General features: G+C 27.7%; 1 protein-coding gene across 2 annotated transcripts in view; it reads right to left on the bottom strand.

Annotated features, from left to right (window-relative positions):
- Positions 1–855: 855 nt before the first annotated feature.
- LOC107438443 (aspartyl/asparaginyl beta-hydroxylase) overlaps positions 856–26,010 on the bottom strand; it is a 32,253-nt gene continuing 7,098 nt past the window's right edge. The window contains exons 2-14 of one of the 2 annotated variants that reach the window (XM_043050168.3): positions 21,687–21,881; positions 17,269–17,436; positions 17,014–17,135; positions 15,311–15,374; positions 14,193–14,641; positions 11,225–11,459; positions 10,173–10,309; positions 9,898–10,092; positions 8,865–9,002; positions 8,244–8,379; positions 6,247–6,338; positions 4,870–5,000; positions 856–2,630 (exon numbers count right to left, since the gene is read on the bottom strand). In XM_043050168.3, the coding sequence (XP_042906102.2) occupies positions 2,480–2,630; positions 4,870–5,000; positions 6,247–6,338; positions 8,244–8,379; positions 8,865–9,002; positions 9,898–10,092; positions 10,173–10,309; positions 11,225–11,459; positions 14,193–14,641; positions 15,311–15,374; positions 17,014–17,135; positions 17,269–17,436; positions 21,687–21,881 (2,213 nt within the window). In that variant the 3' untranslated portion in view covers positions 856–2,479. Of the gene's footprint in view, positions 2,631–4,869; positions 5,001–6,246; positions 6,339–8,243; positions 8,380–8,864; positions 9,003–9,897; positions 10,093–10,172; positions 10,310–11,224; positions 11,460–14,192; positions 14,642–15,310; positions 15,375–17,013; positions 17,136–17,268; positions 17,437–21,686; positions 21,894–26,010 lie in introns of both variants that reach the window. The other variant, XM_043050167.3, reaches the window with a different exon arrangement.

Below are 26,010 nucleotides of genomic sequence, written 5' to 3' on the forward strand. Positions count from 1 at the left end.
TATACTTTACAAAGCTAATTAAAATTTATAAATGATAAATATTAAAGAGTTAAATTCTGATATTTGAAGTAACATGTTTTTTAAAAGTCAATTTATCAATAGAAGATGTTTTGCAGTTTGAAAATATCACATTTTTAATCTTATTAAAAAACATATATACAGTGAGTCCCAGATTAAGTGAATTAGGTTAACTTTCAATGTACAATTTTTTCCCCCTAACTATTTGCCAATTTAATTACATGGCCTGTTCAAGTTTTGAAAATGTCTTCATATACAGTTTTTAATAAACTTTCTGCACATACCTTTTTCATGCAAAATGACATGCAAATATTTTAGAATATTAGTAATTTTTGAATTATTTTTTCAATGGTTATTTATTTCCAGTTTTATTATCATTTACAATTGATTTCGTAAACAAAAAGATTTCCAAAAAAAAAGTTAGTATTTGGAAAATTTCATCTAAAATTTCATTTTTTATAATGATTATTAAGATGGAAAATATTTTTCAAATAAACAGTTTAGTTTTCTAATTGAAACTCTGCAAAAATTATTCTGAAATTATGACAAGAGACACATGTCTTTTATTTCAATAAGCAAAATTTATCCGAGTTGAAATTTTAAAAAAATGAACATGACTTTAATTTTTGTAATTAACAAATTTACAATTATGCAAATTTCTGCAGATTCTTTTAATAGCAAACATATGTTTCTGCATCAAGTTTTTCATTTAAAAAAAATGATATATTGTAAGCATCATCCTAGAACCAGAAATTATAAAATTTAGCAACTTTCACTAAAGGCAATTTTTTTTATTCATTTTTTGGTCAACCATAGACATAAATGCGAATGCCAAACTTTAGTAGCCCAAAATAGTATATTTCATTTTGTATAAAAGTAGGCAGATAAGGATAGTACACAGAATAAAAAACTTTTAAACACATTTATTTCACCAGTAACTTTTTAAACATTCATGGCTTTGGTGGGGTGCTCTCAAAATATAGTAAACAAAACAAAAAACCAAAACTAAAGAAAAATAAGTACTGCAAGTATTGCTTGCCAATAATTTTTTTTATTAGTCTACAGCAGTGATCACAAAACCCTCGAGCTACTAGCAGCTTGTGCAAATATTTTTAATACCTTTATTGAGCTGAACTGGAACAAAACAAAAAAGAATTTCATACTTCTTATTAAAATTAATAATTCTGATTTTAAAAAAAAACTGTAATTACATTTGTTATTAGTTAAAAAAAAACTTCTAATTCTTTCTTATGTAGAATTCAATTTCAGTTGCATTTTGTTATTTATATATACATAATTAAAATTGATTTTCATATTTACTAGAAATTTAAGTTCAAAGGCAATAAACCAAATGTAAGATTTTTTTTGAAAAAATTGGTAGTTCTTTTGGTTGATATTTCACAATAGGATTAAAAAATGGTACAATATCTTGGGAGCATCTTAAGTTTGGTAACAAGTGAGATCTCACAATTAAAGCTGACAGCTTCAACAAAAATAAAGTAGCTAATATGTCATCTATCGATCTATCTAAAAGCACTTTTATCTATTAAAATACATTTAACAAATGATACTACTAGCTATGAAGGGTTTTATGAAACTGCAGATTTACAAATTCATTTGCTTTCATTTGTCTATTTACATCACAATACATACTTTTAAAAATCAATGTTAAACATAACAAGTATCACACAGTTATTAAGTTGTTTTTTAAGAAGATACTTTCAGAGTGTCCAGTGGAAAAGTCTGATTTCAAATTAAAAATTTTGAAAATAAAGAAACACGCACTATGTTTATTGCGAAAGCTCTAAAAATGATAAATTTAAATTGGTAAATTAGAAAAAGTTGCCAATAAATGGTGCCGCCAGTAGTAAATACATGACAAAGCCCCTAAAAAAAATTGCATTTCAATAACTTAAATGTTAAAGGAGGTCGATGCACTACTGAATTAGAAAGTTTAAACAATGTATTGCAATCCCAAGAAAAGTTTTTGTATCATTTTTAAGATCTCTGCACGACCTACAGTAGCTAAATTATAAATTTGTTTATAAAAATACTATTTGTTTCATTTTTGTTTTTCTTGGTTTTCAAGATTTTAATTTTGAAACCAAGCTGGCATTTTGTGGACACTTTGTACAAACGAAGAACATAATTTGCTGGTACCACTTTGGAATTACCACTTTGTTAATCATTTAATGCAATGAGAAAACAAGAAAAAAAACTAAGATATTATTAAATTAATAACAAATAAATTATATATGGCAATATCGAGGAACTAAATTTAAATATTTTATGACTTTTTGGCAGGTTCAGTCATAATGGGACATATTGCACAACACATTTATTATTGGTAAAAACATGTGTAAAAAATGTTGTTCATAAAAAATAAATTCAAATGCTGACATTTAAAGTCCAATATTAAGCTCATGATAATTTTGTGAAATGCGATAAAAGCGTGCCTTGTTCAAATGGGAGACAAAGAACGTTTCTGATATGCTGTCAGTTCAGGATGCCAAAAATCAACAATCAAAACTAACCGAGATGAGCTGCCGTTGTGCCAAACTTCATGTTCGAAAGAGTCATCAAATAATATAATTTTACCTTCTTCCCAATGCCTAGAAATAAAAAACAAACTTAAATATTAGAAATTATTACTTTAGGGGAAGGGATATAAATGTATAATCCCAAGAAACTGAAGGAGAACATTTAATGATACAAAATTTCATTTGCTTCACAAAATAAGATGGTAATTAAAGTAGACATGTTTCCACCCCCCAAAAACAAGTGCCCATTCTCAAGACTCTCTCAACAAAGATGTGAATAAGGAAACAGAAAACGGAAAGTTGCCAATGAAAAGTGGAACTTTAAGGGATAATCAATAATGAAGTTTAAAATTCAAAGTACACAACACAATTTCACAGATGTTTGTGTTAATTTAATGCAATTTTTAGCTCCAAAATGCTCTTAGCAAAGCTAACATTTAAGCATTGTTTACTGTTTAATTAGAGATATTCCATGTCGATAAAATAGTTCACATTAATATTGTTTAAAATCTTGTTAAAAGAAGAGGCAACAAACAAATAATGAATCTATTGATAACAATAGTAGCAATTATGAAGAATTTAATTTTCAAAACAGGAAAATTCTTTAAAATAATTATTTATGAGAAACTTCTGGCTTGGCCCACTTATCCGCATGCCTACTCATTACCAGTTTTTATTGCAACCATTCTATGTCATTCTGCTTCTTTTTTTTCAGTCCACGTTTCTATTATTTTATTGGCTGATACAGTAAAAATAATTTATACAGTTTAAAATACTACAAAAAAATTTCTTCAGAATTTGATGCCTTACACATCACTAAATAAATCATCTTAATAATTATTTTTATAAATTTGGTTTATGCATTATATATATTGGCACAGTATTTAAGTGAGTACCCATTATTGAATAAAAAAAAATTTATCCTTGTTTGTGATTTTAAACCTTATTATAGTCTCTTTTTTTTTTTGCCCAATCGTCTTATTATTCATTATTATTATCATTTCTATTTCAGTAGTAAGAACTAATAAACCATATTGCTATGTTAGATTGTTTTTAAATAGATTGTAATGCTGTGAATAGTAATTTTAGCTAAAGTTCTCAAGTTACTTATAAATTTACTGAAAACCTATGAAAAATATTGCTCTTAGTAAAACAAATTAAATGTAATATGTTTCAATAAGATAAAAATAGATTAATACTTGACTATTATTTCATAAAAGTTTTAGATTCTATTCGAGTACAAACTGCATAAATTATTTTTCATTTTAAAAACTCGCCAAAGAAAAAGCGTTTTTGGTAACCATCGAAAAATGGTGTATACAAGTTGCCATAGCTTTTATAATGCTTAAAGGTTATCTTTGGCACGGGTATAGTTTATTTATTTAAAACCAAAACAGTTTCTTCCTGTTTTAATTTATTGAAAAAAATCATGATAATGATAAATAAAATGATGTTAATTGCAAGTAAAGGAAAAATAATGAACAAATGATTCTTTAAATAGTACATTCTTAAACAATAATTTATGGTTTAAATAAAACAATATATACTAATAGAAATTTTTAGTTTCAGGAATAATTCATAATTTGAGTGAAATTTAATGTACTTATATCTATTAAAAATGTTAATGTAGGTTCTTCTTATGGGATTCCATTAAAATATACGTAGACATGAGGAAAAGAGAGGACTTTGATTTGTTATTTTTAGCTGATGAGAGGAAGCAATTCTTATGCAAGATGTTAAAATATTCATTTTCAGAGAAAAATCCCTTATTTATCTCAAAAATAATTAAAATTGGTGAGGGGGGTATCTATTGTGAAAAAAAATTGCTTAATCATGGATAGAGTAGTGTTTGTGATTTGCTTACTTTTGTAAACATAAGATAGTACTCGAGTAATATTTAATGTATTGCCCATATATTGCATAAAGGAATTACTGATTAATATAAAGGAACAACTGCTTTGGGATATAATTTACTTATTTCTATTGAGTTGTTGTAAAACTAATGTTATACTATTGTTTAGAGCAGAATGCATAGCAATAAACGTACTATAAGAGTTTTAAAGTTCTTTGATGAGCAGATTTCCCTAAGTAAATATAATTCTTTCGAAATAAAAATATATATTGTAAAATGCCATTCTCCCAAAGAACAGAATAACACTCAGAAACAATATTTCATGTTGATTTTTTTATTAATTTTAATCTATATTTCAAATATGCAGAGACTTCAAAAGTTAATTTATAATTTTATTTTTTCCCTTAACAGAAATTTTTTTTCTTCTTACATTACAGCATAAAACATATTAATGTTTACCTTATCTCATCAGCTACTCTGATACTGGCTCCATCTGGAATAATTAATCCTAAATGAGCTCTTAAACGACAGTTTGTTGGCCCAGTATGAGCCCATACATGAGTTGAAGGATGCATAATAGAAAATTTCGCCTATAAATAAAAAATCAAATTTATATGTTATCAAGCATGTTAATAGATAGGAGATAAGAAATGAGGCATTTTCAGGGATGAGAGTAGTCAGAAAGTAAAAAAGAGGAAATCCAAGAATGAGTGAATATATATATATATATATATATATATATATATATATATATATATATATATATATACAAAAATTTGACAGAAAAGTGTGATTTTTAAACTTGTTAACCATGTGATTATAAATCCCGATGATTAATTTTAAAATTGTAAGTAAGAATATGAATCACATGCATGATTTTAAATTGAGAGAATATGAATCCCGATATGAGGCTTTTAAATCACGTGAATATGAAACTCTATATAGAATTTAAAAAATGCGAAAATACAAATCATGTTGCGTAATTTTTAGATCACGTAAATACGAATCACGATGTAAAATTTTTAAATCACACGAATACGAATCCCAATGTCTAATTTTCAAAGCATGTGTAAATACGAAAATCGATGTTTGATATTACAAGATATAGCTAAAATAGGGGAAATAGCTAAGGAGAAAATAGCTAAACTAAGTAAAAATGCGGAAGGGTTAGCAGCTAGGACATAGTTTGAATTTTCTGTCAATCTTCGAAAATCGTAAATAAATATAATTATTTTATTGCAACGACTGAATTTTCAAAAAAAAAAAAAAAACGGGATATTTATAAAAGAAAAAACTGAAACTTTTAGAGAATCAGAGTTTTTGATAAAAAAAAACTGAAATTCGAGAGAGAAAAGCGAAAAAATCTCATCCCTGTATAAAGGTCAACCAGTTTTATCCCAAGGAAATGATTTTTAGAGAAACTTCAGAGGGAGGAATGAGGACTTCAATACTTTCACTCGGCGGAAAATTAAATTCCTCACGAAATATTTTAACTTGTGCAAAGAAAAATTTCAGCGTAAACTAGCGGGGAAAATGGAAAAATAAGCAGAAATCCGTGGAAGAATCACGTCCCTGCATTTTGCTTCTTAATTCACACTGAATAAGCCAAAATTATCAAAAATTAAAGATATACAATAGAATAAAATTAACTAAAAAATATTTATTCAAGTGTTTCCATTTATTGTTTCTTTTTTTATTTACACAGTAATAAATTATGTGATTTGCTTATGATTTAACTTCATGCATTAACTTCATTAAAGATCAATTTAAACTTGCAAAAAAAGTTTTAATATAAAATAAATTAAACAAATTTAAACTTTAAAAGCTCGAACGTACCTGTCCACGTTTACAATTTGCAGCATCCGGCATCTGTGATATTAAAGAACAAGTTTTTGGAGCTTTGGCACAATTTTTTGCTATTTTCCTTCCTAGAAAAAAATATCATGAAATTGGAGAATTTGTTCATATATCATTGCAATTTATATGTAAAAAAATTACCTTACAGATATTAGGCACATACATATTACAACTGCTTCTTTTAAATTCAGACTTTTATAATTGAAAATGTGAGATACAGTGTAACGTCCCATATCCGGACGTCCCTTTTCCGGAAGGGTCAATTTCCCGGACACTTTTTGACAATCAAAATAAACAAACATTTCTTCATCTTCCCCACTCTCTTAAAAAAAAAAAAACAAGTATTTTGACAGGTTTTTTCCTTTCTTAGCTTCTAGTCATCTATGCATTAGACCCATAAATCAACAGAAAAGAGAACAGAAGATCTACCAAGACCGTACCGTTAGTAACGCTCCTCCTCTGGAAAGCAGGGAGGGGGGGGGGAGATTTGCTTTCAAAAGAGCACAATTGAGTCCCCTCCCCCCTTCTTTCCTGTGCAGCTGGCTAGTAAAAGAGGCATTTCCTGGAACCTTTTTGATAAAGTGTTAGGGAAAGAAGTACTGTGAAAAAGGGTAAACACAGCAAACGTTAAAGTGGAGGGGGAATCCCCTTTAGTCACACAAGAAAAAATAAAGAGAACCCAATCAGCATGCCACGCCTTTATGCTTGATTGATAGCCAATGACAGGAGAGAAAATAAGAACTTGTCACTTCCCCCCCTTCGACTTGAATGACAAGTAAGAAGGAAATGAATTTTGCTTCTTCACCTACCCACCTTAATGAATGAATGACGGGAATTTCCCCTTCTTGCTTGAAACGTTCTAGTTCAAAATGGCGGAGAGAGCAATTAATATTTTCATAACTGTAAATTTTTTTAGTTTCCTATATTTATTTTTATAATAGCAATAATTATTATTTTTTAAGTATTTTGTTTTTGATTGAGTAGATATCATTCTAATACTAAAACATTATTGCCCGAAAAATAATGTTATTTAATTTCTGCTTCTTAGATTCAGATAATTTTAATCTCTGTTTACCTTGGGGGTCTATTATACGGAAAAATCGATTATCCGGACTTCGGAAAGTCCCGCCGATTCCGGATACGCGACTTTCCACTGTAATTCGATTTTTATAATATTAATTCCTTCACAATTTCAGATTAACCCCAATATTGACATTCAAGATTATTGTATTCAAAAATTTATTATACATATGTAGAAAGAAATTTTCAGAAGTAAAAAGGAGAAATGCAAATTTTATATTATAGGAAAAATGAAAGAATATGACCTTCAATCAAAAATAATAGGGCTTCCTAAATTATTGATATGAAGAAGCTGTTCTGATTTTCTTCAAATTCAGAATTCTCCAATTGAAATTAAATAGCGATGTTTATACCAGTTTATTAAAAAAATATTTTGTCCAGTTTATTAAATTTATTTTTTTTGGAGGGGGCATAAAAATATCTTTGAGTAACTTTATTTCTGTCCAAAAATGTTTCAATTTTTATGATTAGTTCCAGTGATAAAGTAAAAACAGTATTTAGGGTTCAAAAATTTTGACAGTTCTTTGGATTGTTTTGAAAATATTTATATACTGTACTTGAAAAGAGCAAAAAATTAATAAGATATTCTTTTTTTGAACAGTAGCTATAAATTACTATTATACTTTCTTAATGATGCACATTTTTTTTTTCACTGCACAAATAAAATATGAATCTATCTTTCATTCACAAATTGAAAAATAAAACGCCTAAAAAATACCACCAAATTCTATATCCAAAATATTACATCAAATTTCTATATCAAAACCAAATTCTATATCAAAAATACAACCAGGTTTCAAGATCTTTTTACAGTTAAAAAGCATATATTAAGGTAGAAAACATTTGTTTTATTGCTGATTAAGTAACAGGATATTTAATTTTCATAGATATTATACCTCGTGCAAATAATTCAAACTGTTTCCAATCCCCAGTATCTTGCAAACCTTCAGATTCTGCCATAAAACCAGAATTGTTTTCATTCATTAAAGCTACTGCTTCATCTCTGATTAATGACCAATCTCTCTCAAGAATCTAATAATCAAAAATAATGCAATTGTTTTTAAAAAAAATAATAAAAAAAAGGTTCAGTTACAAAGTAATTTTTTTAAACAATACATTTTTGAAAAGATAAATAAGGAAATTTTAGATCAAAATTTACTACCAGTATTTATATATTTATATAATATTAAAAAAAAATAATTAAGATATTTTTTGGCAATGACATGAAAAGAAAGATTGCATTGAAATAAAAAGAAGTATTATACTTGTATAATGCAAGAGGTACTGTACTCACATACACATTGTATTATATGTAAGAATTTATATCAATAAGATTTATTGAACAAAACTTATACATTTATCATCTAGACATCAAATATCAAATAAAATTTTTGAGAAAAAGTACTATCTATAACAGTTTTTTATAATGTAATTATTAAAATTATAGAAAATGAAAAAAGAATATTTTAAGTTAGAAAAAGATATCAAAGAGAGAGTATGTCAAAAAGTTCATTTACTTTAAAATAAGGAGCATAAGAAGAACTTTTTGGATCCCACCACGGTTTTCCTGTTAAACCATTCACATTATATAATGATCGTTGATAACGGGATAAAAATAGACCTTCCTTCACAGCTTCATCATACACTTTTAAAGCCTAAAAATAGAAAAACAAATAATTTAACAATTAAAATTTAAATTACTAAAAAAATTTTTAAATTCATTAAATAAAGACCTAAAACTTCGTATAAAAGCAGGGGTCTGTCCAGACATTTTGTGAAAGGTCCGTTTTTGTAAAATTGTGAAAAAAGTACTGGTAATTTGTGAATATAAAATAAATGTTAAGTCACATTCTTTCACCCAGGGTCCTGCTTTTGTGAATTTGTGCAAATAGGGTCCTGTTATTGCAAAACACTTTTCCAAGAAGTTTTTAAATTGTAAAGACATACAAGATTATGCTCAACACAGTAAAGTTATAATTAAAAAAACTAAATTTCAAAAAATAAACAGCAATTGCTGCTACTAAATTAGAAATGCAACATGCAAATATTTGGTATTTAGCCTATACTGCTGAACGCAGTATAGGCAGTATAATGCAGAATATTCATTTCAGACGAATAAAGGAAGAAGCGTTTGACGAAGACAAAACTTAGTTCGTTTACATTTGTCGTCTCCCCCCCCCCCTTCCTGGGAAGGGTTTATTCGATTAACAAAACAATAATGAAGATAAACAAATTTGTGAAGGGACCGATTAAAGAGAAACTATTTTGTGAAGGGTCCGTTTTTATGAAAAGATATTTTGTGAAAGATTTGTTAACAGACCCAAATTTCTTCTAAACAGACCCCTGGTTAATAAATGTTTTTCTAAAATAACTATGAAGATGATTCAACTAACTGATTTTTAATCACTCTTTGAGCTTTGTTTCTTGCCATTTCTGTCAATGGACAAAAGAAATTAAGCGACATTATCTTAAATAATAAAGAAGATATATATATATTTGGCTATCCCCAAAAAACAGTTAATAAAGAAAAAACATATGTATATACATAACCTCATTGTTTCTGTCAATTCTATGTAACGCATCTCCAAGATGAAAGTAAAATCTGCCATCAAGAACACCACTTTCTCTAGAGGCTATGCCTTCACTCAACAATTTAATGGATTCTTCATATTTCGATTCATCAGTTTTCAAGATGAAACCAAGATGAACTTTTGCAAAACCAGAGTCAGGAAATACTTTTAAAATCTGTAAATTGTTATAAAAAATATATTGCTTTTAAACTAAGAATTACCTACTCAGCTTAAATTTAATAAATAAATGCTTACATCTTGAAATTCTTTTTTAGCAGCTTTATTTTGGCCAATTAATAAATAACCCACAGCAAGTAGATTTCTCACTTCAATATTCTGAGGATATTTCGTAAGCATAGTAGACAAAAGCTTTACTGACTTGCCCATAAATCCTAGAAAATAATTGCACAATAACCAATTTCTAAAATACCATTAAGTAATCATGAATTATCTGCAGATAAAAACTAGACTAATAATTTTAATTAAGCAAAGACCAATAACTAGACCAATAAAAAGAAATTATGCTTAAAATTTAAATTATGCTAAATAAATTATTAGTCTTTTGATGATGAAATAACTAATAACTCATTCTAGAGATGAATCAATTATCTCTTCCACAAAAACAGATCATAAATTTATCTTTAAAAAACTGATGCATAGTTTCTAATTCCAAAGGGTTATAATTCATTCTAAACTACCTAAAGAACCTACGGTAAAAAATAGACCAATAATTCTTTCCTAAAAATAGATCAATAATCACTTCAAAAAATAAATTTATAAATAAATAAAATAATAATAATTATAAGAAGACCATCAGTTTATTTAAAAATACTGATAAAACATTTCTAAATCAAAATACTAATAATTTTTAAAAACAAAGATTACTTTAATTATTTTATTTACCCCATTATTTTATAAATACAGTACAGAACCAGTTATCCGGAAATCAGAAAACCGGAAAACCAACAAACCGGAACGAAATTCGATAAATTTCCCTGCCCTTTTCTTTAAAAAATGTTTTTTTCCTCATAAGATTTTCGGATTTTTCTTTCTTTATTGAAAGATGTTTACCTTACCATCATTTTGGAAATAATCATTAGTGTATTACTTCATCGGTTTTTCTTTTTTTTAAAGATTATTTCCAAATATATTTTTTTAGTTGGGTTTAACAACAAAAAAAACGGCTTTTTGTAACGATTCAGAAAAGCAGAAAAATCAGTCATCCGTAATAGCGATGGTCCCGATCGTTCCGGATAATCGGTTCCCTACTGTAGTAATAAAAAAAATAAATTTTTTAACATATTTACCTCTGAAGCGCATCTTTTCAGCAGTTAATTTCCCAGCAATTAAATACAGCCCCTCAGGGACATTTTTCAAATCCAGAACTTTCTGATAACCGAGTATTGCATCTTCCAGCAATTTATTACTGCGCTGTGATTCTGCAATCTTATCTAATGCTTGAGCTTTCAGAAAATGGAGTCTTGGGCTTTCCTTGTGTAACTTCAGAAGCTCGTTACATCTCTTCAAAACATTTTCAGCAGACTTGGAGTAGGGAATAACAACAGCATATCAAAAAGGCAAGCAGTCTACCAAAATGTTATGCATCATAAGTTATAATGCATGCAAGTATAATGCAACTAAAGTCTATAATTTTGCCCAATGTCTCTTGAAAATTCATAACACGAAGAAAAAAAATATTATTGATATTTGTTGACTACTCATAAATATGCATTTCAATAAAAATTTACCTAATAATAAGAAAATATATAATAGTTTCAGGATACCATTAGTTTTGAATAACAAACTTTTAGAAATTAAAACGCATGGTGATTTATTTAAAATATCAAATTAAATGAAGAAGTTGAAATAAAAATATATTGAAAGTAAGTGAATAATAAACCTAAATATGTTGGTAATATAGTTATAAGACAAATTTTCAAGAGACACAAAGCAAACATTAGTAAGGAGTTAGTTAATTTTTGCAGGCTAAATATGCATTTTTCTTCACAAGCTCTACAAAGTTTAAAATATTAAAAAAAAAAAAAACATTGTAAATATAATTATAAATGAATTAAACTTTGAACAAACTTGTTAATCTCATTTTAAACAAACAGCTCACCACATTTAGCGTAGGTTTTACATTAAAAAAAAAAACACACATAAGCATGGCAGAAAGGAAATGTAACTCCCGTAAAATAGTTACCCTGTAAACCAAAACTTCCATAAAAGTAAAAAACTTCATATGAAAATCAAAAACGACTAATCTTAATGAATAAGTCAACAGTGAAAGTGTGAATGACCTAAGAAATATTAAATTAATTTAACTTGAAGTTTTGCAGGGGAAACAGTCTGATATATTAAGCAAATGCACAGGAAGGTTTAAAACCTGAAATCAATAAAAAAAATCACATTGGGATATAAAACTAAATAATTTTGCTTAATCATCACGGCTTAAGACGAAGTAGTAAGAATATATATTTGTTCTAAAAATCTATCAATTGCATCATCAATGAAATTCATAATTCAAAAAAGTTGTGATTTTTGATTATTTAAATAAGGCAGCTGTTTTATTTTCGCAAAAATTATACACTGAAAAAAAGGAATTAAGAATGCCAAAAGCTATACTATTTGTTGAATTTGTAGTAGACGAACTTTTAACACTTAAAGGTAAATCAATGACTAGATATATTGAACTAGTATAAAAATGATGAATTATTTGCAGTAAATGATACAAATTTGATGATTCAAAACATTTGATATTTTAAGAAACTTCATAATACTTGACTGTAAGACTAGACATTTTTCTCTAACTCTAAAATGTTTATTTACAAATTAATGAATACAAAACTTTCCACAAAAAATATTTTTCGTTGCTCTTCATTTCAATATTTAAGAGATAAATCACATGCTTAATGTGTTCATGCTTTTTATCTTGTTATAAATCTACAAAAAAATTAGGGGCTTTTTTTAGACATACAGTTTTATATACAAAGATTAGCAATATCACAATATAAATTTGTTAGCTAAGGGAAGGGATTAGAATTGCCAAAAATCAAATTCATCTTCAGTCTCGTCATTATCATAGTCTTCATCATCCTCTTCCTCATCATTATCAGAAAAATTCTGCAAATATATTTGGGAATAAAAGAGATAGAAATGCATTTTGAAGAATTTTTAAAAAAATGAGGCTTTAACAAATGGGGGAAGAAAAAGAAAACTATGGAACTATAAGGAAAAAAAAAAAAATTTATATGAAGCAATGTTGCAAAATTAACTTGCATAATAACTTACAGCTTCATTAAATTATTCAAGAGTTTAGTTTTATGCCCTATTTCAATTTAACTAGAAAAATAGTGCAATTTTATACAACTGTTTGACGACTTTTATCCATTGAAAATGGTATTTAATAGTTTAAAAGAAGGTACATAATAGTTTAAACGCAGGAAACCTACACAAACACAGGCTTTAAGACAAAATTATACTAAAATTTTCAAAAATTTATTAATTTTTAATAATTAAAAGTCTTAAAAAATTGTTACAATGAATGGAATTACTCTTAAAAATAAAACACATTCATAAGCAAAAAAAAAAAAAAAAAAAAACTGCCCAAACAGTCTCAAGTCTGAAGACGTATAGTTGCATATACACACACATATTGAAAATTTCCAATTCGGGGCAAAATTATACTAAAATTAATTACTTTAGAAAAATTTGAATCATTTCAGTATAAATACATTAATTCAAAATGAAAACTTAAGAGATACGGTATAAAATTTTAGTTACTACAAATTACCAGAAATTGTTTCTGTGCATAAATAAAATATGCACAATCAATTCTTAAAAAAATAACCTAATTTTCACTGCACATTAAACATGAGATTAAAAAATAATTAATTATGCTTCATTCTTGAAAATACAATATCACAAAAGGGCAATTAATAACTTAAGAAGCCTAAGTTAGTAAAGAGCAAGAGAAACTAGTTAGAAGTTGTAAATAATTTTGATAAATTTGTATATTATATTAATTCACTTAATATTTTGTATTACAGTAGAGTCTCAATTAGAAATAATTGGAACTAAATCTCATTTTACTTTACTTTCTGTCTTGATAATAAAGAACAGTCCTTCAAAATGCACAACTTTTCATTTTTTTAAAGAAAAAAAAGTGTATTTATGAAGTTAAATAAATATTATTCATAGTTTGAGAATTTTAAAAGATAAAAAATTTTAATGAAAGAAACCTATAATAGAATCAGACATAAATGCATAACCTACTTTATCTAACTTTTTATCTAAGGCATCTAGTTCCTCTCTTATTTCATAATCCATTTCATTCGTAATTGATATTTTTTCATATGCCAATTTATCCTCCTCTTCATATTCTAAACTATCTGGTGTGATACCTGTTAATTCGTCACCATAATCCTCTAAAGTACTTGGTGATAAATTATCTTCCGGAACAGAAAATTCTTCTGGATATTCTTCAGTCCTACTTTCTTGAATAATTTCAGACGATGTTCGTTCCGGAATTTCTTTTGTAGTCGTCTCAGGTACAGGTGTTATATCTTCTTCAAAATCATTAGTTGATGCATGCACAGGAGAGCTGTAATCAGTCGTTTCAGGTATGGGCAGCTCAATTTCTTCATACAACAGTGGATCAAGCTCTTCGGCAGGGATTTCAGAGGAAAAAGATAAATCTTGGCTTTCTGAAGTAGAATCAGAATCTAAAGACAACAAAATTCTCAATTAACCAACAAATAAAAAAAATTAAAAGGGTGAAAGATGGTAAAATTTTTCAAGTCTAAAATAAATTATATTCATTAAAAGTATACTTTATTGCAAATACTTTAGTTCAAACATTTTACAAGCAAAACTCTAGCTTTCTGCATACCAAAAAACACATAGCATGTTTACTAGCATAGCAAAAAAAAAAATCTCAGAAACAGAATAACTTTTGATGACAGATTTTCTGGTTTGAGAGACAGGCATAAAATGTGTAATTAATAAGTGCAGATGATATTTAAAACTACAGACTGGTACACATAACCGCACTTTGTCTGGCAAAGCATATCCTTTTTTATGGATTCAGATCTTTTACCTTCAACTGAATTTGGGAGAAAGTGACAATTTGATCAGGAAAGAATACTCAAAACTTTGAGCACCTAATGGTAATTTTACTTTTTACGTAGCTTACTATTTCTTCAAAGCTATATTCCTATCAATGTGACGAGAAGATGATTTACCAGAAAGGGACAACCTTAGTTTTCAATTTAAAGAATGTTATAAAATATTTTAGCCATCAAAATAGTTTTATTGTGAATATAAAAATGCTAGTAGAAGTTTTACAAAAAATTATCCATTTCTAAAAAATATCTAAATTAAAAATTTCTCACCAAATATTTCCTCATTGTGGTCTGCATTCATTTCAATTCCCTCACTGGATTTTTCTGTGACATCCTGCAAAATAATGGACATGGTTTTAAAATTAAATTGCTTGCAATTTAAATAATTTGCATATAAAATAAATAAATGGAAATTGTTCAATCTTTTTCATAAGCAATAGTATGAAATTATAAAAGTAATAAAGATTATTAAGAAGTAAAACATTTCATCCAATTACATTAAAATTATGGAAATAAATATAAATTATAAAAATTTTAAGGCTTATGAACTGGCTAAAAAAATAATTTGGCTAACCAAGTGTTTGTGAGCTACAATTATCTCAAAGGCAAAAAAGGGTTATGATAAGGTAACTTGGGAGCTATTAACTACACATCAAAATTATTATACCATATTCATTGCATAATCATGTAAAGAAAAAATACATAATTTGATCATTCATTTGTTCACCCATACATTGCACAAACTCATTTATTAGATTTACATGTATTACACATTTTTAATAAAATCATTCTGCTCACATTTATTAAATCATTACTTCATTCCTTAACTCACTCATCTTATAATTACTCTTACAATTGTTAAAAAGTTAATAATACTGGAATAAGTACAAGAGCAACTATTCCATAGCACTCAGGTGCATATTCTTGACCACTAACAAATTGCAAACTTCTTATATATTAAAAATAAATTCCACGACTTGGAGAAATGAGATTTTACAATGTATGCAATGTACCCTGTGGCAGAATTTTTTCGAACTATCTGCAACAAAACTCTGAAGAACTAATATCTTTCTGCAAGATACTTTTAATAATAACAGACATATGAGTTATTAATTTAAAATAACAAAGGTGAAGTTTACAAAGAAAAAAAACTTTAATATATTTTTTTAATTGAACATGTAATATTTTTTTTAAATTCTAATATTATGGGTGATATTCTTGCATTTTTTTTTGGGGGGGGGAACGCACAGATTATTTCCTTCCTCGCATTTTGTAAATGAAGGTCACAATAAAAAAAAAATTAAAATTCATGAAATTCGTAGTAGTAATTGCCGAAAAAAAAGATCGGCGATGAATTCACGCAAATCGGACTCCTCAAATGCGTGTTTCGTTTTGAAATTGGGTTGTTGTAATAAATAAAATCGTATTTCAAATCTATGGAGAAATCAATAGCAATAAACGCCAAAAATTAGATAGAATTATTGCTTTAAAATGTAAATACTCAAATGCACAATTTGAATTTTCCATATAGTTTGAAATATATCGAGATGTTTATAAACCACGTCAAAATCAATTTCAATAACTGCCAAAAATACAATCCAAACATGACATCGATTTACGATACTATCAGCGTAAATTGAGAGCGTCAAAAAGTGGTTATCTTAAGGCATGATTCAAATATTACGTGTAAATTTCTACAGAAAAGAAAAGTAAAATTGTTTGCCTTTTTCAAAAGAAAAATCTTTCCGCAAAAACTCCAACGTTCTGCGACAATGTTCCTGTGTCGTTGCGATTCTGCCACGGGGGCAATGTATAACTAATTAGGATGTAGGAAGTAAAAACTACAATTTGTTTGCGGTCAAGAATGCATGCCTGAACACACATCAAAAATAAAAGAATTGGTGGCTCTCAGCTTACAAAAGATTGCATCAGTTTTTATTCTTAATTTTTAACGCAAGCAAAAGATTCCTTACTTCAGAGTTTGTATCCAACTTTTCACTGTCTGGAAACTCTGTATTTTCTCTAAATTCCTTAGTATTTTCATTATTGAAAGATAACATTTCTCCAATATCAGGCAACATATCCATAATGTTCCCTGAAAAAAATATAATTATTAATTTTTAAGAAAGCATCTAAAAAAATTAAGAGCAGAAAACTTGAAAAATAAAAATAATAAGTGTTATCTTTAACTTCTGTAGGTATTTTATATGAAAGAAAAGAAAGCATACCTGATAGAAAATCAGATGAGCTCCATTTTTCCTCTTCCTCATGAGAATCGTGAACTTCCATCCCGTCTGAATGATCTGGAATAGAGCTGTCATTTTCTACTTGGTCCAAATTATGTAATGGTTCATGTTCCTCAGAGTGATGATCATCAAATAAATCCACTGAACCTCCTATAATGAAATAACGGAAAGTAAACATTAAATAAAATCAGTACAAGATAATACAAAACTTATAAGTTCAAAATAAAATAATTTTACTGAATTTATTGGTAATATTATTTATTGGTTTTATTAGGTACATTCCTTTACCCAACAAAAAAAAGGGTAATACTTTGTACTATGTAGAGACTAAAGCGAAAAGAAAAAAAAAGGCCAAATAAAGCCCAAATCAAAGTAATGAATTGACATACTTATTTTAGTTCTCTAAACAAAAATCTTCCTCAGTGTCTAAATGTTAAATAGAGGTAGAGAAGTAAAAAGACAAACACCTGTAGAGTTGCTTAAGGAAATGGGATAAAGGAAAAAGTTTGAGCAAAGAAATAACAATGGGGAGATAAGAAACAGGTGTGAGGGGATCCAAAATTATTCATGGTGGTTAATTTTTTTTTTTCCGCACTGTACATACACTTGGTTTTATATTATATTTCGTGAGTATAAAAAATTATGCGAACATTAAGGGGTTAAGAAACATATATAGAGTATATTCATATTAATTTAAATGGCAATAACACATAGGGAAAAATTAATCTCAGTTTTTTTTTTTTTTTTTTTTGCCACAATCCTATTTTTATAAATTTGTGGGGAAAAAATTTCATCAAAATCTGCCTTACTTCTATAATATAAATTTATATTTTTCAAAACCACATCCCTATAAGAACTACATAAACATTTAAACACTTAATATAAAAAACAAACTAATCTATTTATTGTTGGTAGTTGAAAAAATAACATTTAAATGCATTTTTGTCATTAATTTGAAAAAGAATTAGTTCCCACTCAATTTTCAAAAAAGAATTCAAGGACTTTTCGATGACTTTCAAGGACCTAAAATCAAATTATTCATGGATCCATTCAGTATTACAGTTAAGATAAAGTACATATCAACCAAATTTTACAATGTCCTCGAAGCAGAAATTGCACATTCTCAAAACACAATGCGTATTTAACAAAAAAAATTTTTTTTTTAATTTATCAGCTACTAATCCAAATGGTTGATAGTTATATTGCTGCTTCAAATCACATTAAAAAATCCCAATTGACATAAATTGACAACAAAAAAAACCCAACTAAAAACCCAACTCCAATTGACATAGGATACTAGTTAAAAATTTGCATCAGTGAAATTTTTTATGAAAAATTTAATGAAGTAAATTAAAATTAATGAAAAATAATATTACATTAAACAAGCATAATAAATAATTGATAAAGTAATTACACAGCTATTAAAATTTTTTTAATATGTTAAATCAAATTTTAGGATACAGAAAATGTATATAAATAGATAAAATATCAAAATATATCCACAGTGTTTTCACTACAGCGCGAGAACGCGAAAATCTCGCATATTTTTTTCTTTTCTCGCATTAAAAAATGATTACCGCGAAAAATTTGCGCATTCTATAAACCAATTTCAAAATTCTCGAGTTTCTCGCATTTTGAAAAAAATTTCTCATTACGCCATTTAGAATAAAATCCGTTTCACTTTTCTTCCTGGATCTTTCATTATTTTCAACATCTGCCCCATTATCTAGCTTCCCTGTTTACCAGTATTGTTCAGAATCTTTAAGAACTACAGAACACCATCCCTCCGAACCTCTTTCAGAACGCATTTCTCTGCAACCACGTGTTTACTGTAGGTAAGGTTTCTTCATGTAAGACGTTAAAATTTTTTGCGCATTAATGCAAGATGGACAAATACCTTGTAAAGGCAATATCTTCTACTCCGAAACGGACAAATGAAAATGAAACAAATGTGGGTAGAAACGATCAAAACGAAACAAATACGCATTTGAGTTACCTAATGAGAATAGCTGATGAAAAAGTAGATATAGAACATTTTCCATATGATGATGCAGCAAAAATATTCAATGCTTTAAAAATTAGAAGATATTAAAAATGTATTATAATTAAAGAAATGATTTTTTTCATGTCTCTTTGTATTTTTGTTTTTTAATTTTTAGAAATCTCACTTAACTTTTTGAAATCTCACCCTGTTTTTGAGAAAGGGTGAGAAATTCTCACCCATTTTTTTTCTGCGATGAAAACACTGATCCATTTAGCATACGTGTTTCAATTTTAATAACACATTATTGATTTTGTTACTTCAGAGTATCAGTAATGTATTTGGGGAACAATAAAATATATTGTAGAACAATATTTTATAGATAACTAATTAAAACTTACCAAGCTTTATTTTCTTTAAAATAGATCCATAAAATGCGAAGCGCAATTTCAAAAATTGTGTGAACATGCATTATTTTTAAAAAATCGCATTTATACGAATCTAGATTTACTATATGTAAATCAAAATTATAAGAAAGGTGAAGTAAGTCTCTGAAGATTGCATAAATCACGTATCACAATGTGCGATTTGTAAATCGAAATTGAATGCTGTGTATGTTTCTCAAATTGGCACAATATGATTAGCAAATGATATAAAACGCAAGAACTAACAGAATGTAAATCACAATATTGGATACATAAATCCCTTTAATGTGAATTCTGATGTGTGATTAGCTAATAATTTTCATATGAATAGTGATCATTATGTGGCAAATTGTAATTTGTGACTCGAAAGGAGCTTAATTTAGAACAGCTATGTGTGATTCATAAATCATTTTGATGAAAACTGTGAGTGGTAATTCTTAAATCTCTCATGTGAATCGTGATGTGTAATTCTTAAATCCTTCTAATACCATTCCAAATGTGCGATTTGTAAACTACTTGAATGAGTATTGTGATGCATGATTCTGAAATTACTTAAATATGTATCATATCATATGATTCAGAAATAACTTTAACTGAAATCATGTGTGACTGATAAATCACACATGTGATTCATAAAATATTTTAATACGAATCCCAATGAGTAATTTGCAAATTACTTTAAAGCATCACTTGATATGTGATTCATTAATCACTTTCATTTGAATCGCAATAGTAAAAGATTTTACATGAATTCTGATCCATAAATCAAGAATCAGTTTAATGTTTATCACGATGTTTACTCATAATCCATGAAATCTAGAACTTAATTTTATTTATTAGCTGTAAAAACTAAATGTAAAAATCTGATTATAAATGATAATAAACTAATGACACTTCTAATAAAAATTAAAATAACAAATAGGATAACAATATTAGCCTGTCATAATAATGAAGTCAACACATTGAACATATTTCTAAATTGACGAAACACTATATATCATTCGGAAACTATGACTACAAAAACTAAAATTTGAGAGAAATTTCAGCTTTCTAAATATCAGAGATGAACAATAATCTGGTGCGAAAAATCTAGGAGAGAAAAATTTTGCATCTTCTTTAACCCCTTTTCACTTCAAGCATTAAAAATTGCATCGATCAGAATTTCTATAATTTTTGCTCGAATTTATTTATTATTTTTTACTGCTTTTTGTAACAAAGATCAGTATTATTTTAATCCCAAAGAAATCAAGTACTTTTCAAGTACCCTATAGCAAAATTCAAGGACTTTTCAGGACCATGATTTTTTTCATCAAAATTCAAGGACTTTCAAGGTTTTTCAAGTACTGTGGGAACGCTGTTTTCATGAATATGAAAATTAAGTTGTGAGAATGCAAGTACTTATCATGAATTATAAAAAATGAATTTTGCAAAAGAATCATTTTCAATATTTTAAATTTTTCATAAGGTGTATTTAGTAATTTTAAAAATTCTTTTTTGACTTGGGATTTATGCAAAGTGGGCTTTTTTGAGTTTTGAATTTTATTGAACGGACTTAAAAAGGGCTGACTTTTTGTAGATTGATCCCTATTTCTATTATTGGTGCGAAATTAATGATCAATTCAAAATCTGTAAAAGTCGCCCGGTCACTGAGCGGTAGCGCTGTCGTGCCACAGGTCTCTGGTTCGATCCTCGGGCCGGGCAAGGTTGACTCAGCCTTTCATCCCTTCAGTGGGTCGATAATTGAGTACCAAGCATGCTTGGGAACTAAACACTGGGGGTTTCACGTTTAGATGACCACCTGACCGGAACATCTGCTCCTGCACCCCAGAGCCCAAGGTCAAAAAAACTGAGATGGGCACAGTAGACCTTGGCCCTCTATGGGCTGTCGTGCCACTGAGTTTAGTTTTCAACTAAAGATTTTAGTAAAACTAAAATCTTTATCACACAAATAAAATAACATAAAATCTTATGTTATAGTGAGAAAGCATACTTACTCTCAGTTCCATGCAAAGAAATGAATATAAAACTCATTGACAAAACTAGACCAGAAAACAAAAGAACAAAGACTATTTTGGCGAAACCACTTGGTTGATGTGCAGTTACTATAATCTCTTCCTCAACTTCTTGATCAGAATCTTTACTTTCTGACCGAGTGCTCATAAAAATTTGGTCCTCTGAATGCATATCATCTGAAAAATGAACTAAGCACAATTATCAGATAATCCATACAACAATGAATAAATGAAAAATTGTAAAAAAGTTAATAAATCATAAGAAAGTAAAAATATTGAGGACATCTTGAACTTTTACAGGTATTAACTCAAGTCCCAGGTCTGTCAGTTATTTTTCACTAATGAGAATTAAAATCTCAAAAGAAAAACAGGTAAGTATCATTTATTTTAAAAACACTTTCATTTTCCATACTTAAGTAACAATGCAGAAATATATACGATAAATCTTTAAATCAGAAATGGTTTTTCCATAGTAAAAAATACTTTATTAATAGCTAGCTATAATAGCTTTTTATAAGCTAAAGGGTTCCGTAGGAATGCAAGGTTTCCATTAAAATTTCTCAAAAAACAATTATTTTTTGTAAGAATAACACGAAAAGCACAAATTAACTGATAGTTTTTATACATACCTATCATTTTTGTTAAGAAAATTTTCACATGCTTAACTTACTGCTGAAATCGAAAATTATTACAAAAATTCCAACTTAAATAAAATTGCTAATTGTAACTTATAATTATAAAATGATTAGAAAAAAAGCTAAGGCTGTGTTTTTTTTTCTATATTGTTAGAATGTAAAATCCAAACTAAATATTTTACATAATATTTACAATAGCCCATTTACTAGTATGAATAAATTTACTAAGTAAATGACATATACTTAAGTATTAGAAATTATCTCATAAACAGAAATAATAATTAAAAAAAAGTCAGCTAGTGCAAACATTTTTCATACAAATTAATTAGCAGTTTAAAAATGAGTTTGCTTAAGAAAGTGCTTAATAATGTCATCCTAACTATTACTAATAATCAAGGCTATATTGTAACAATAGGATTTAAGATTTACTTTGCGTTTGTTGGTATGACAATCAGTTACAAGAGCAATCATTATTTTTGCTTTTCAAGCTTTGAGTTCCTTCATTTTCACAATAGTACTTAAGAAAGAAAAATTTTACTTTTCCATACTATGTTTATGAAAATAAATATTCCATTTATACTAAAAAAATAAAAAACAGGAAAAAAAGAAAACGCCCTTAAAATTAAAGCAAGAAATAAACTCAGCTTAATTCAATATTGTAAGCAAATTTTGAAACAAAAATAGTGTTCAAATCAAGAGAATTCTATTTAAACAAGCATAAATTTAGCTGATAAAGCGTTTTTTTTTTTTTTTTTTTCCCTCGGTAAGGTGATTGTTAAAATGCTTTATTAAAGAAAAAATGTGAATAAACACACATCAATAAATCTTAATCTTATACTCCTCACATCAAAGACTTTTTTTTACGACGTTAAAAAAAGTCTTTGATATACGTTACACTCAAGTAACTCAAATTGCCATATAGCGAGGAAGGAAAAAAAAAAAAAAAACTTGGAATGATAAATTTGAAAGCAAATTAAAATCGCAATGCGGCTATTTACATAATAAAAAACAGTGGCGTAAATACACCCCCATAAACATCGCGGCCACGAGGGGGGGGGCGAGCCCCAGAAAAATGACGCTATTAATTACAATAAAAATATTTTTTCATTTATAAAACTTCTTTAATTCATTTTACATATAATAATAACCTATAAATAACTAAACTTTAAATACAATTATTGTAAAATAGAGAGTTATTTTTATTTCAATCTATTGTAAGACGCTGAGCTCATAAATTTTAAAAAAAGCTAACGAAAATCCGTGAGAAATTCGCGTACATTTGAAGAAAAAATAACCGTTATATTCTTCTAAAAACACAAATGAGCGGTGTTTCATCACATCTGAAAAGCGGTTGACGAATCAGTTTTATATTTGTAATGATGCAATTTAATAATTGTGTAGATAGGTGCTGCAATATGCGTAATGTGTTGCGATTTACGAATTTACACAAATCAGTTCCAAGTACAATACACGATAATCAATTGCTAATAAATTGCGATAAAGTGAAAAATCGATCGCTCGAAAGCGCTTGCTTCGAAATTCATATAGGTTTGAACGCAGCAACCGTGATACGAAGTTTAAGGTCTTTATTTAATGAATGAATTTAAACATTTTTGTTAATAATTTAAATTGTCTACTAGGTTATACGAGTTCATCGAATATTTAGACTTTAAAATCCTTAAATGCATTTTTATCATACGAGCCAAAATGTATAATAAACAAAAGTAATTAAAAAAAATTCTAAACAGAACAAAAGAAGTTTCTGAATCCTTAATTTTTTTAGCGCGGACTTGTATTATTTAAATTTTTCACAAGGTGCGGATTTAATATCAAGTAATGACGCTGAACACGTTTAACGTATCTTCGAAACGCGAATAGTCCTATTATAAATTTTGAGAAAAACTTTCGACCAAGATTTCTTTAACAGTTACAAAGACTTAGATGAAGGGTATAACTTCCAGAAAACACAAAATTTCAATTAAAAAAAAACTTTGCTCAAGCAATTTATTGACTCTTGCAATTAGTTTCAACACTTTCGTCGTCACCTAATTTTGAGGAAATTTGTTAGAAATTCCCTGATTTTTTTTATATTGCTTATTGTAAATACCTGCATATATTTCTTTAAAATTAGCAGCTTTTTTTTTTTTTTTAAACATAAAACCTAGTTATTGGTTTACCTTCTATTTGGCTTTATTTGTACTGTATCTAAAATCTAAGTCGCTCCGAAACATTTCATTGCCATTATATTTGATAAATATTTCTACAAAAATCACTTTCCAATTCTGCTACACTTAAATAACCTTGCTTTTTTGCTCTACTGATTACAAAAAATAATAGTACAAAATATACAAAATAATAGTAATACAATATAAATAGTACAAAAAATAGGGCTGACTGAGGGGTAGAGTAGAGAAGAATATATCGACTGCAGAAAAGAATTTTTCTTTACTTATACTAAGTTTTCCACAAACGGCGTTTGTATATATTATACATATGTGAACTAACAAATATATAGGATTGTTTTTTCTTTCTTCCCAAGATGTAGCAAAAAGTATTGAATAGTTTATAACTGAGCAGCAGTTAGAGGGAAATTAAATTAATCTTCCACATAACAAATGGTCTTATTATAAATTTTACGAAACCAACTAACCAACATTCTTTTAAATTATTATATATGTATAGGACTATTTTTTTACCAAAGATAAAGTGAACATTGATGATTAGATTATAATTTATTTATTTTTTAAAAAAAAGTAGGTTTTGGGACGCGAGCGCTTCACTGCCCTGCAATATAAAATATTTAGCAGTTCAATTGGTAATATAAAAACATACCACCAAATAATATACCTTATTATATTTTACAAAAATTGAGAGTTTTGATAGTCAATGGCAATTTTTTATTTGCACGACGTGTATAAATGTCATAAAGACCGTAATAGAGGATTTGATTTGGTAAAACGTGCATTAAACATACATAAAATAATCATCAAGGGGAAATACAGAAACGTCCAGTCACGTGATTGGTAGTGATTCTTCAGGAAATTTTGTGTAACGATAAATCTATCCTACTTTTTTATCCCTTGCGACAAATCTGCTACAAAAATAGGAGAATTGTTTATCGTGCAACAATGGGAAGCCACGATCGAGAAAGAAAAATTATTAAAATAAAAAACCCTACTCGCAAAATCTTTTCACAAATTCAATAAATGTAAGAAAATTTTTCTACCAATTTAATTTTTCTTGTATTATGAATTACTGAAATAAGAAAATTGCAATTGTAAATATATTACTCTTGGGGAAACGCGCTCCATTTTCGCTATTTATCGAAGCCTTGTCGCCAAGGAAAATTAAAAAAGCCTTAGTTTAAGTGCCTTACACTTGAAGCAATGCGATGATTTTAAACTAATCTTGCCATGATGAATTTTTATGGACTTTAGAATAGACAAATAACTTAAATATTTTAAAAGTTATTAAACTTTCTTAAAAATTGCCAATTTGGCGACATTTTCCCACCCAGATGAAAGTTATCAAAATCACTACCTTATTTTCAATTTTTGTGCATTTTTATGAGCCCAAGTAAGGCAGCAGTGGAGTAAGATTTTAGATATTAAAAAATTAGACCACAAACGCTTCTCATTTTCACAAAACATATTGACGTTTTGCGCCATTTT

The sequence above is a fragment of the Parasteatoda tepidariorum genome, chromosome 5, assembly GCF_982258835.1.
Source record: "Parasteatoda tepidariorum strain Cologne lab strain chromosome 5, Ptep-v5.0, whole genome shotgun sequence".
Classification (NCBI taxonomy): domain Eukaryota; kingdom Metazoa; phylum Arthropoda; class Arachnida; order Araneae; family Theridiidae; genus Parasteatoda; species Parasteatoda tepidariorum.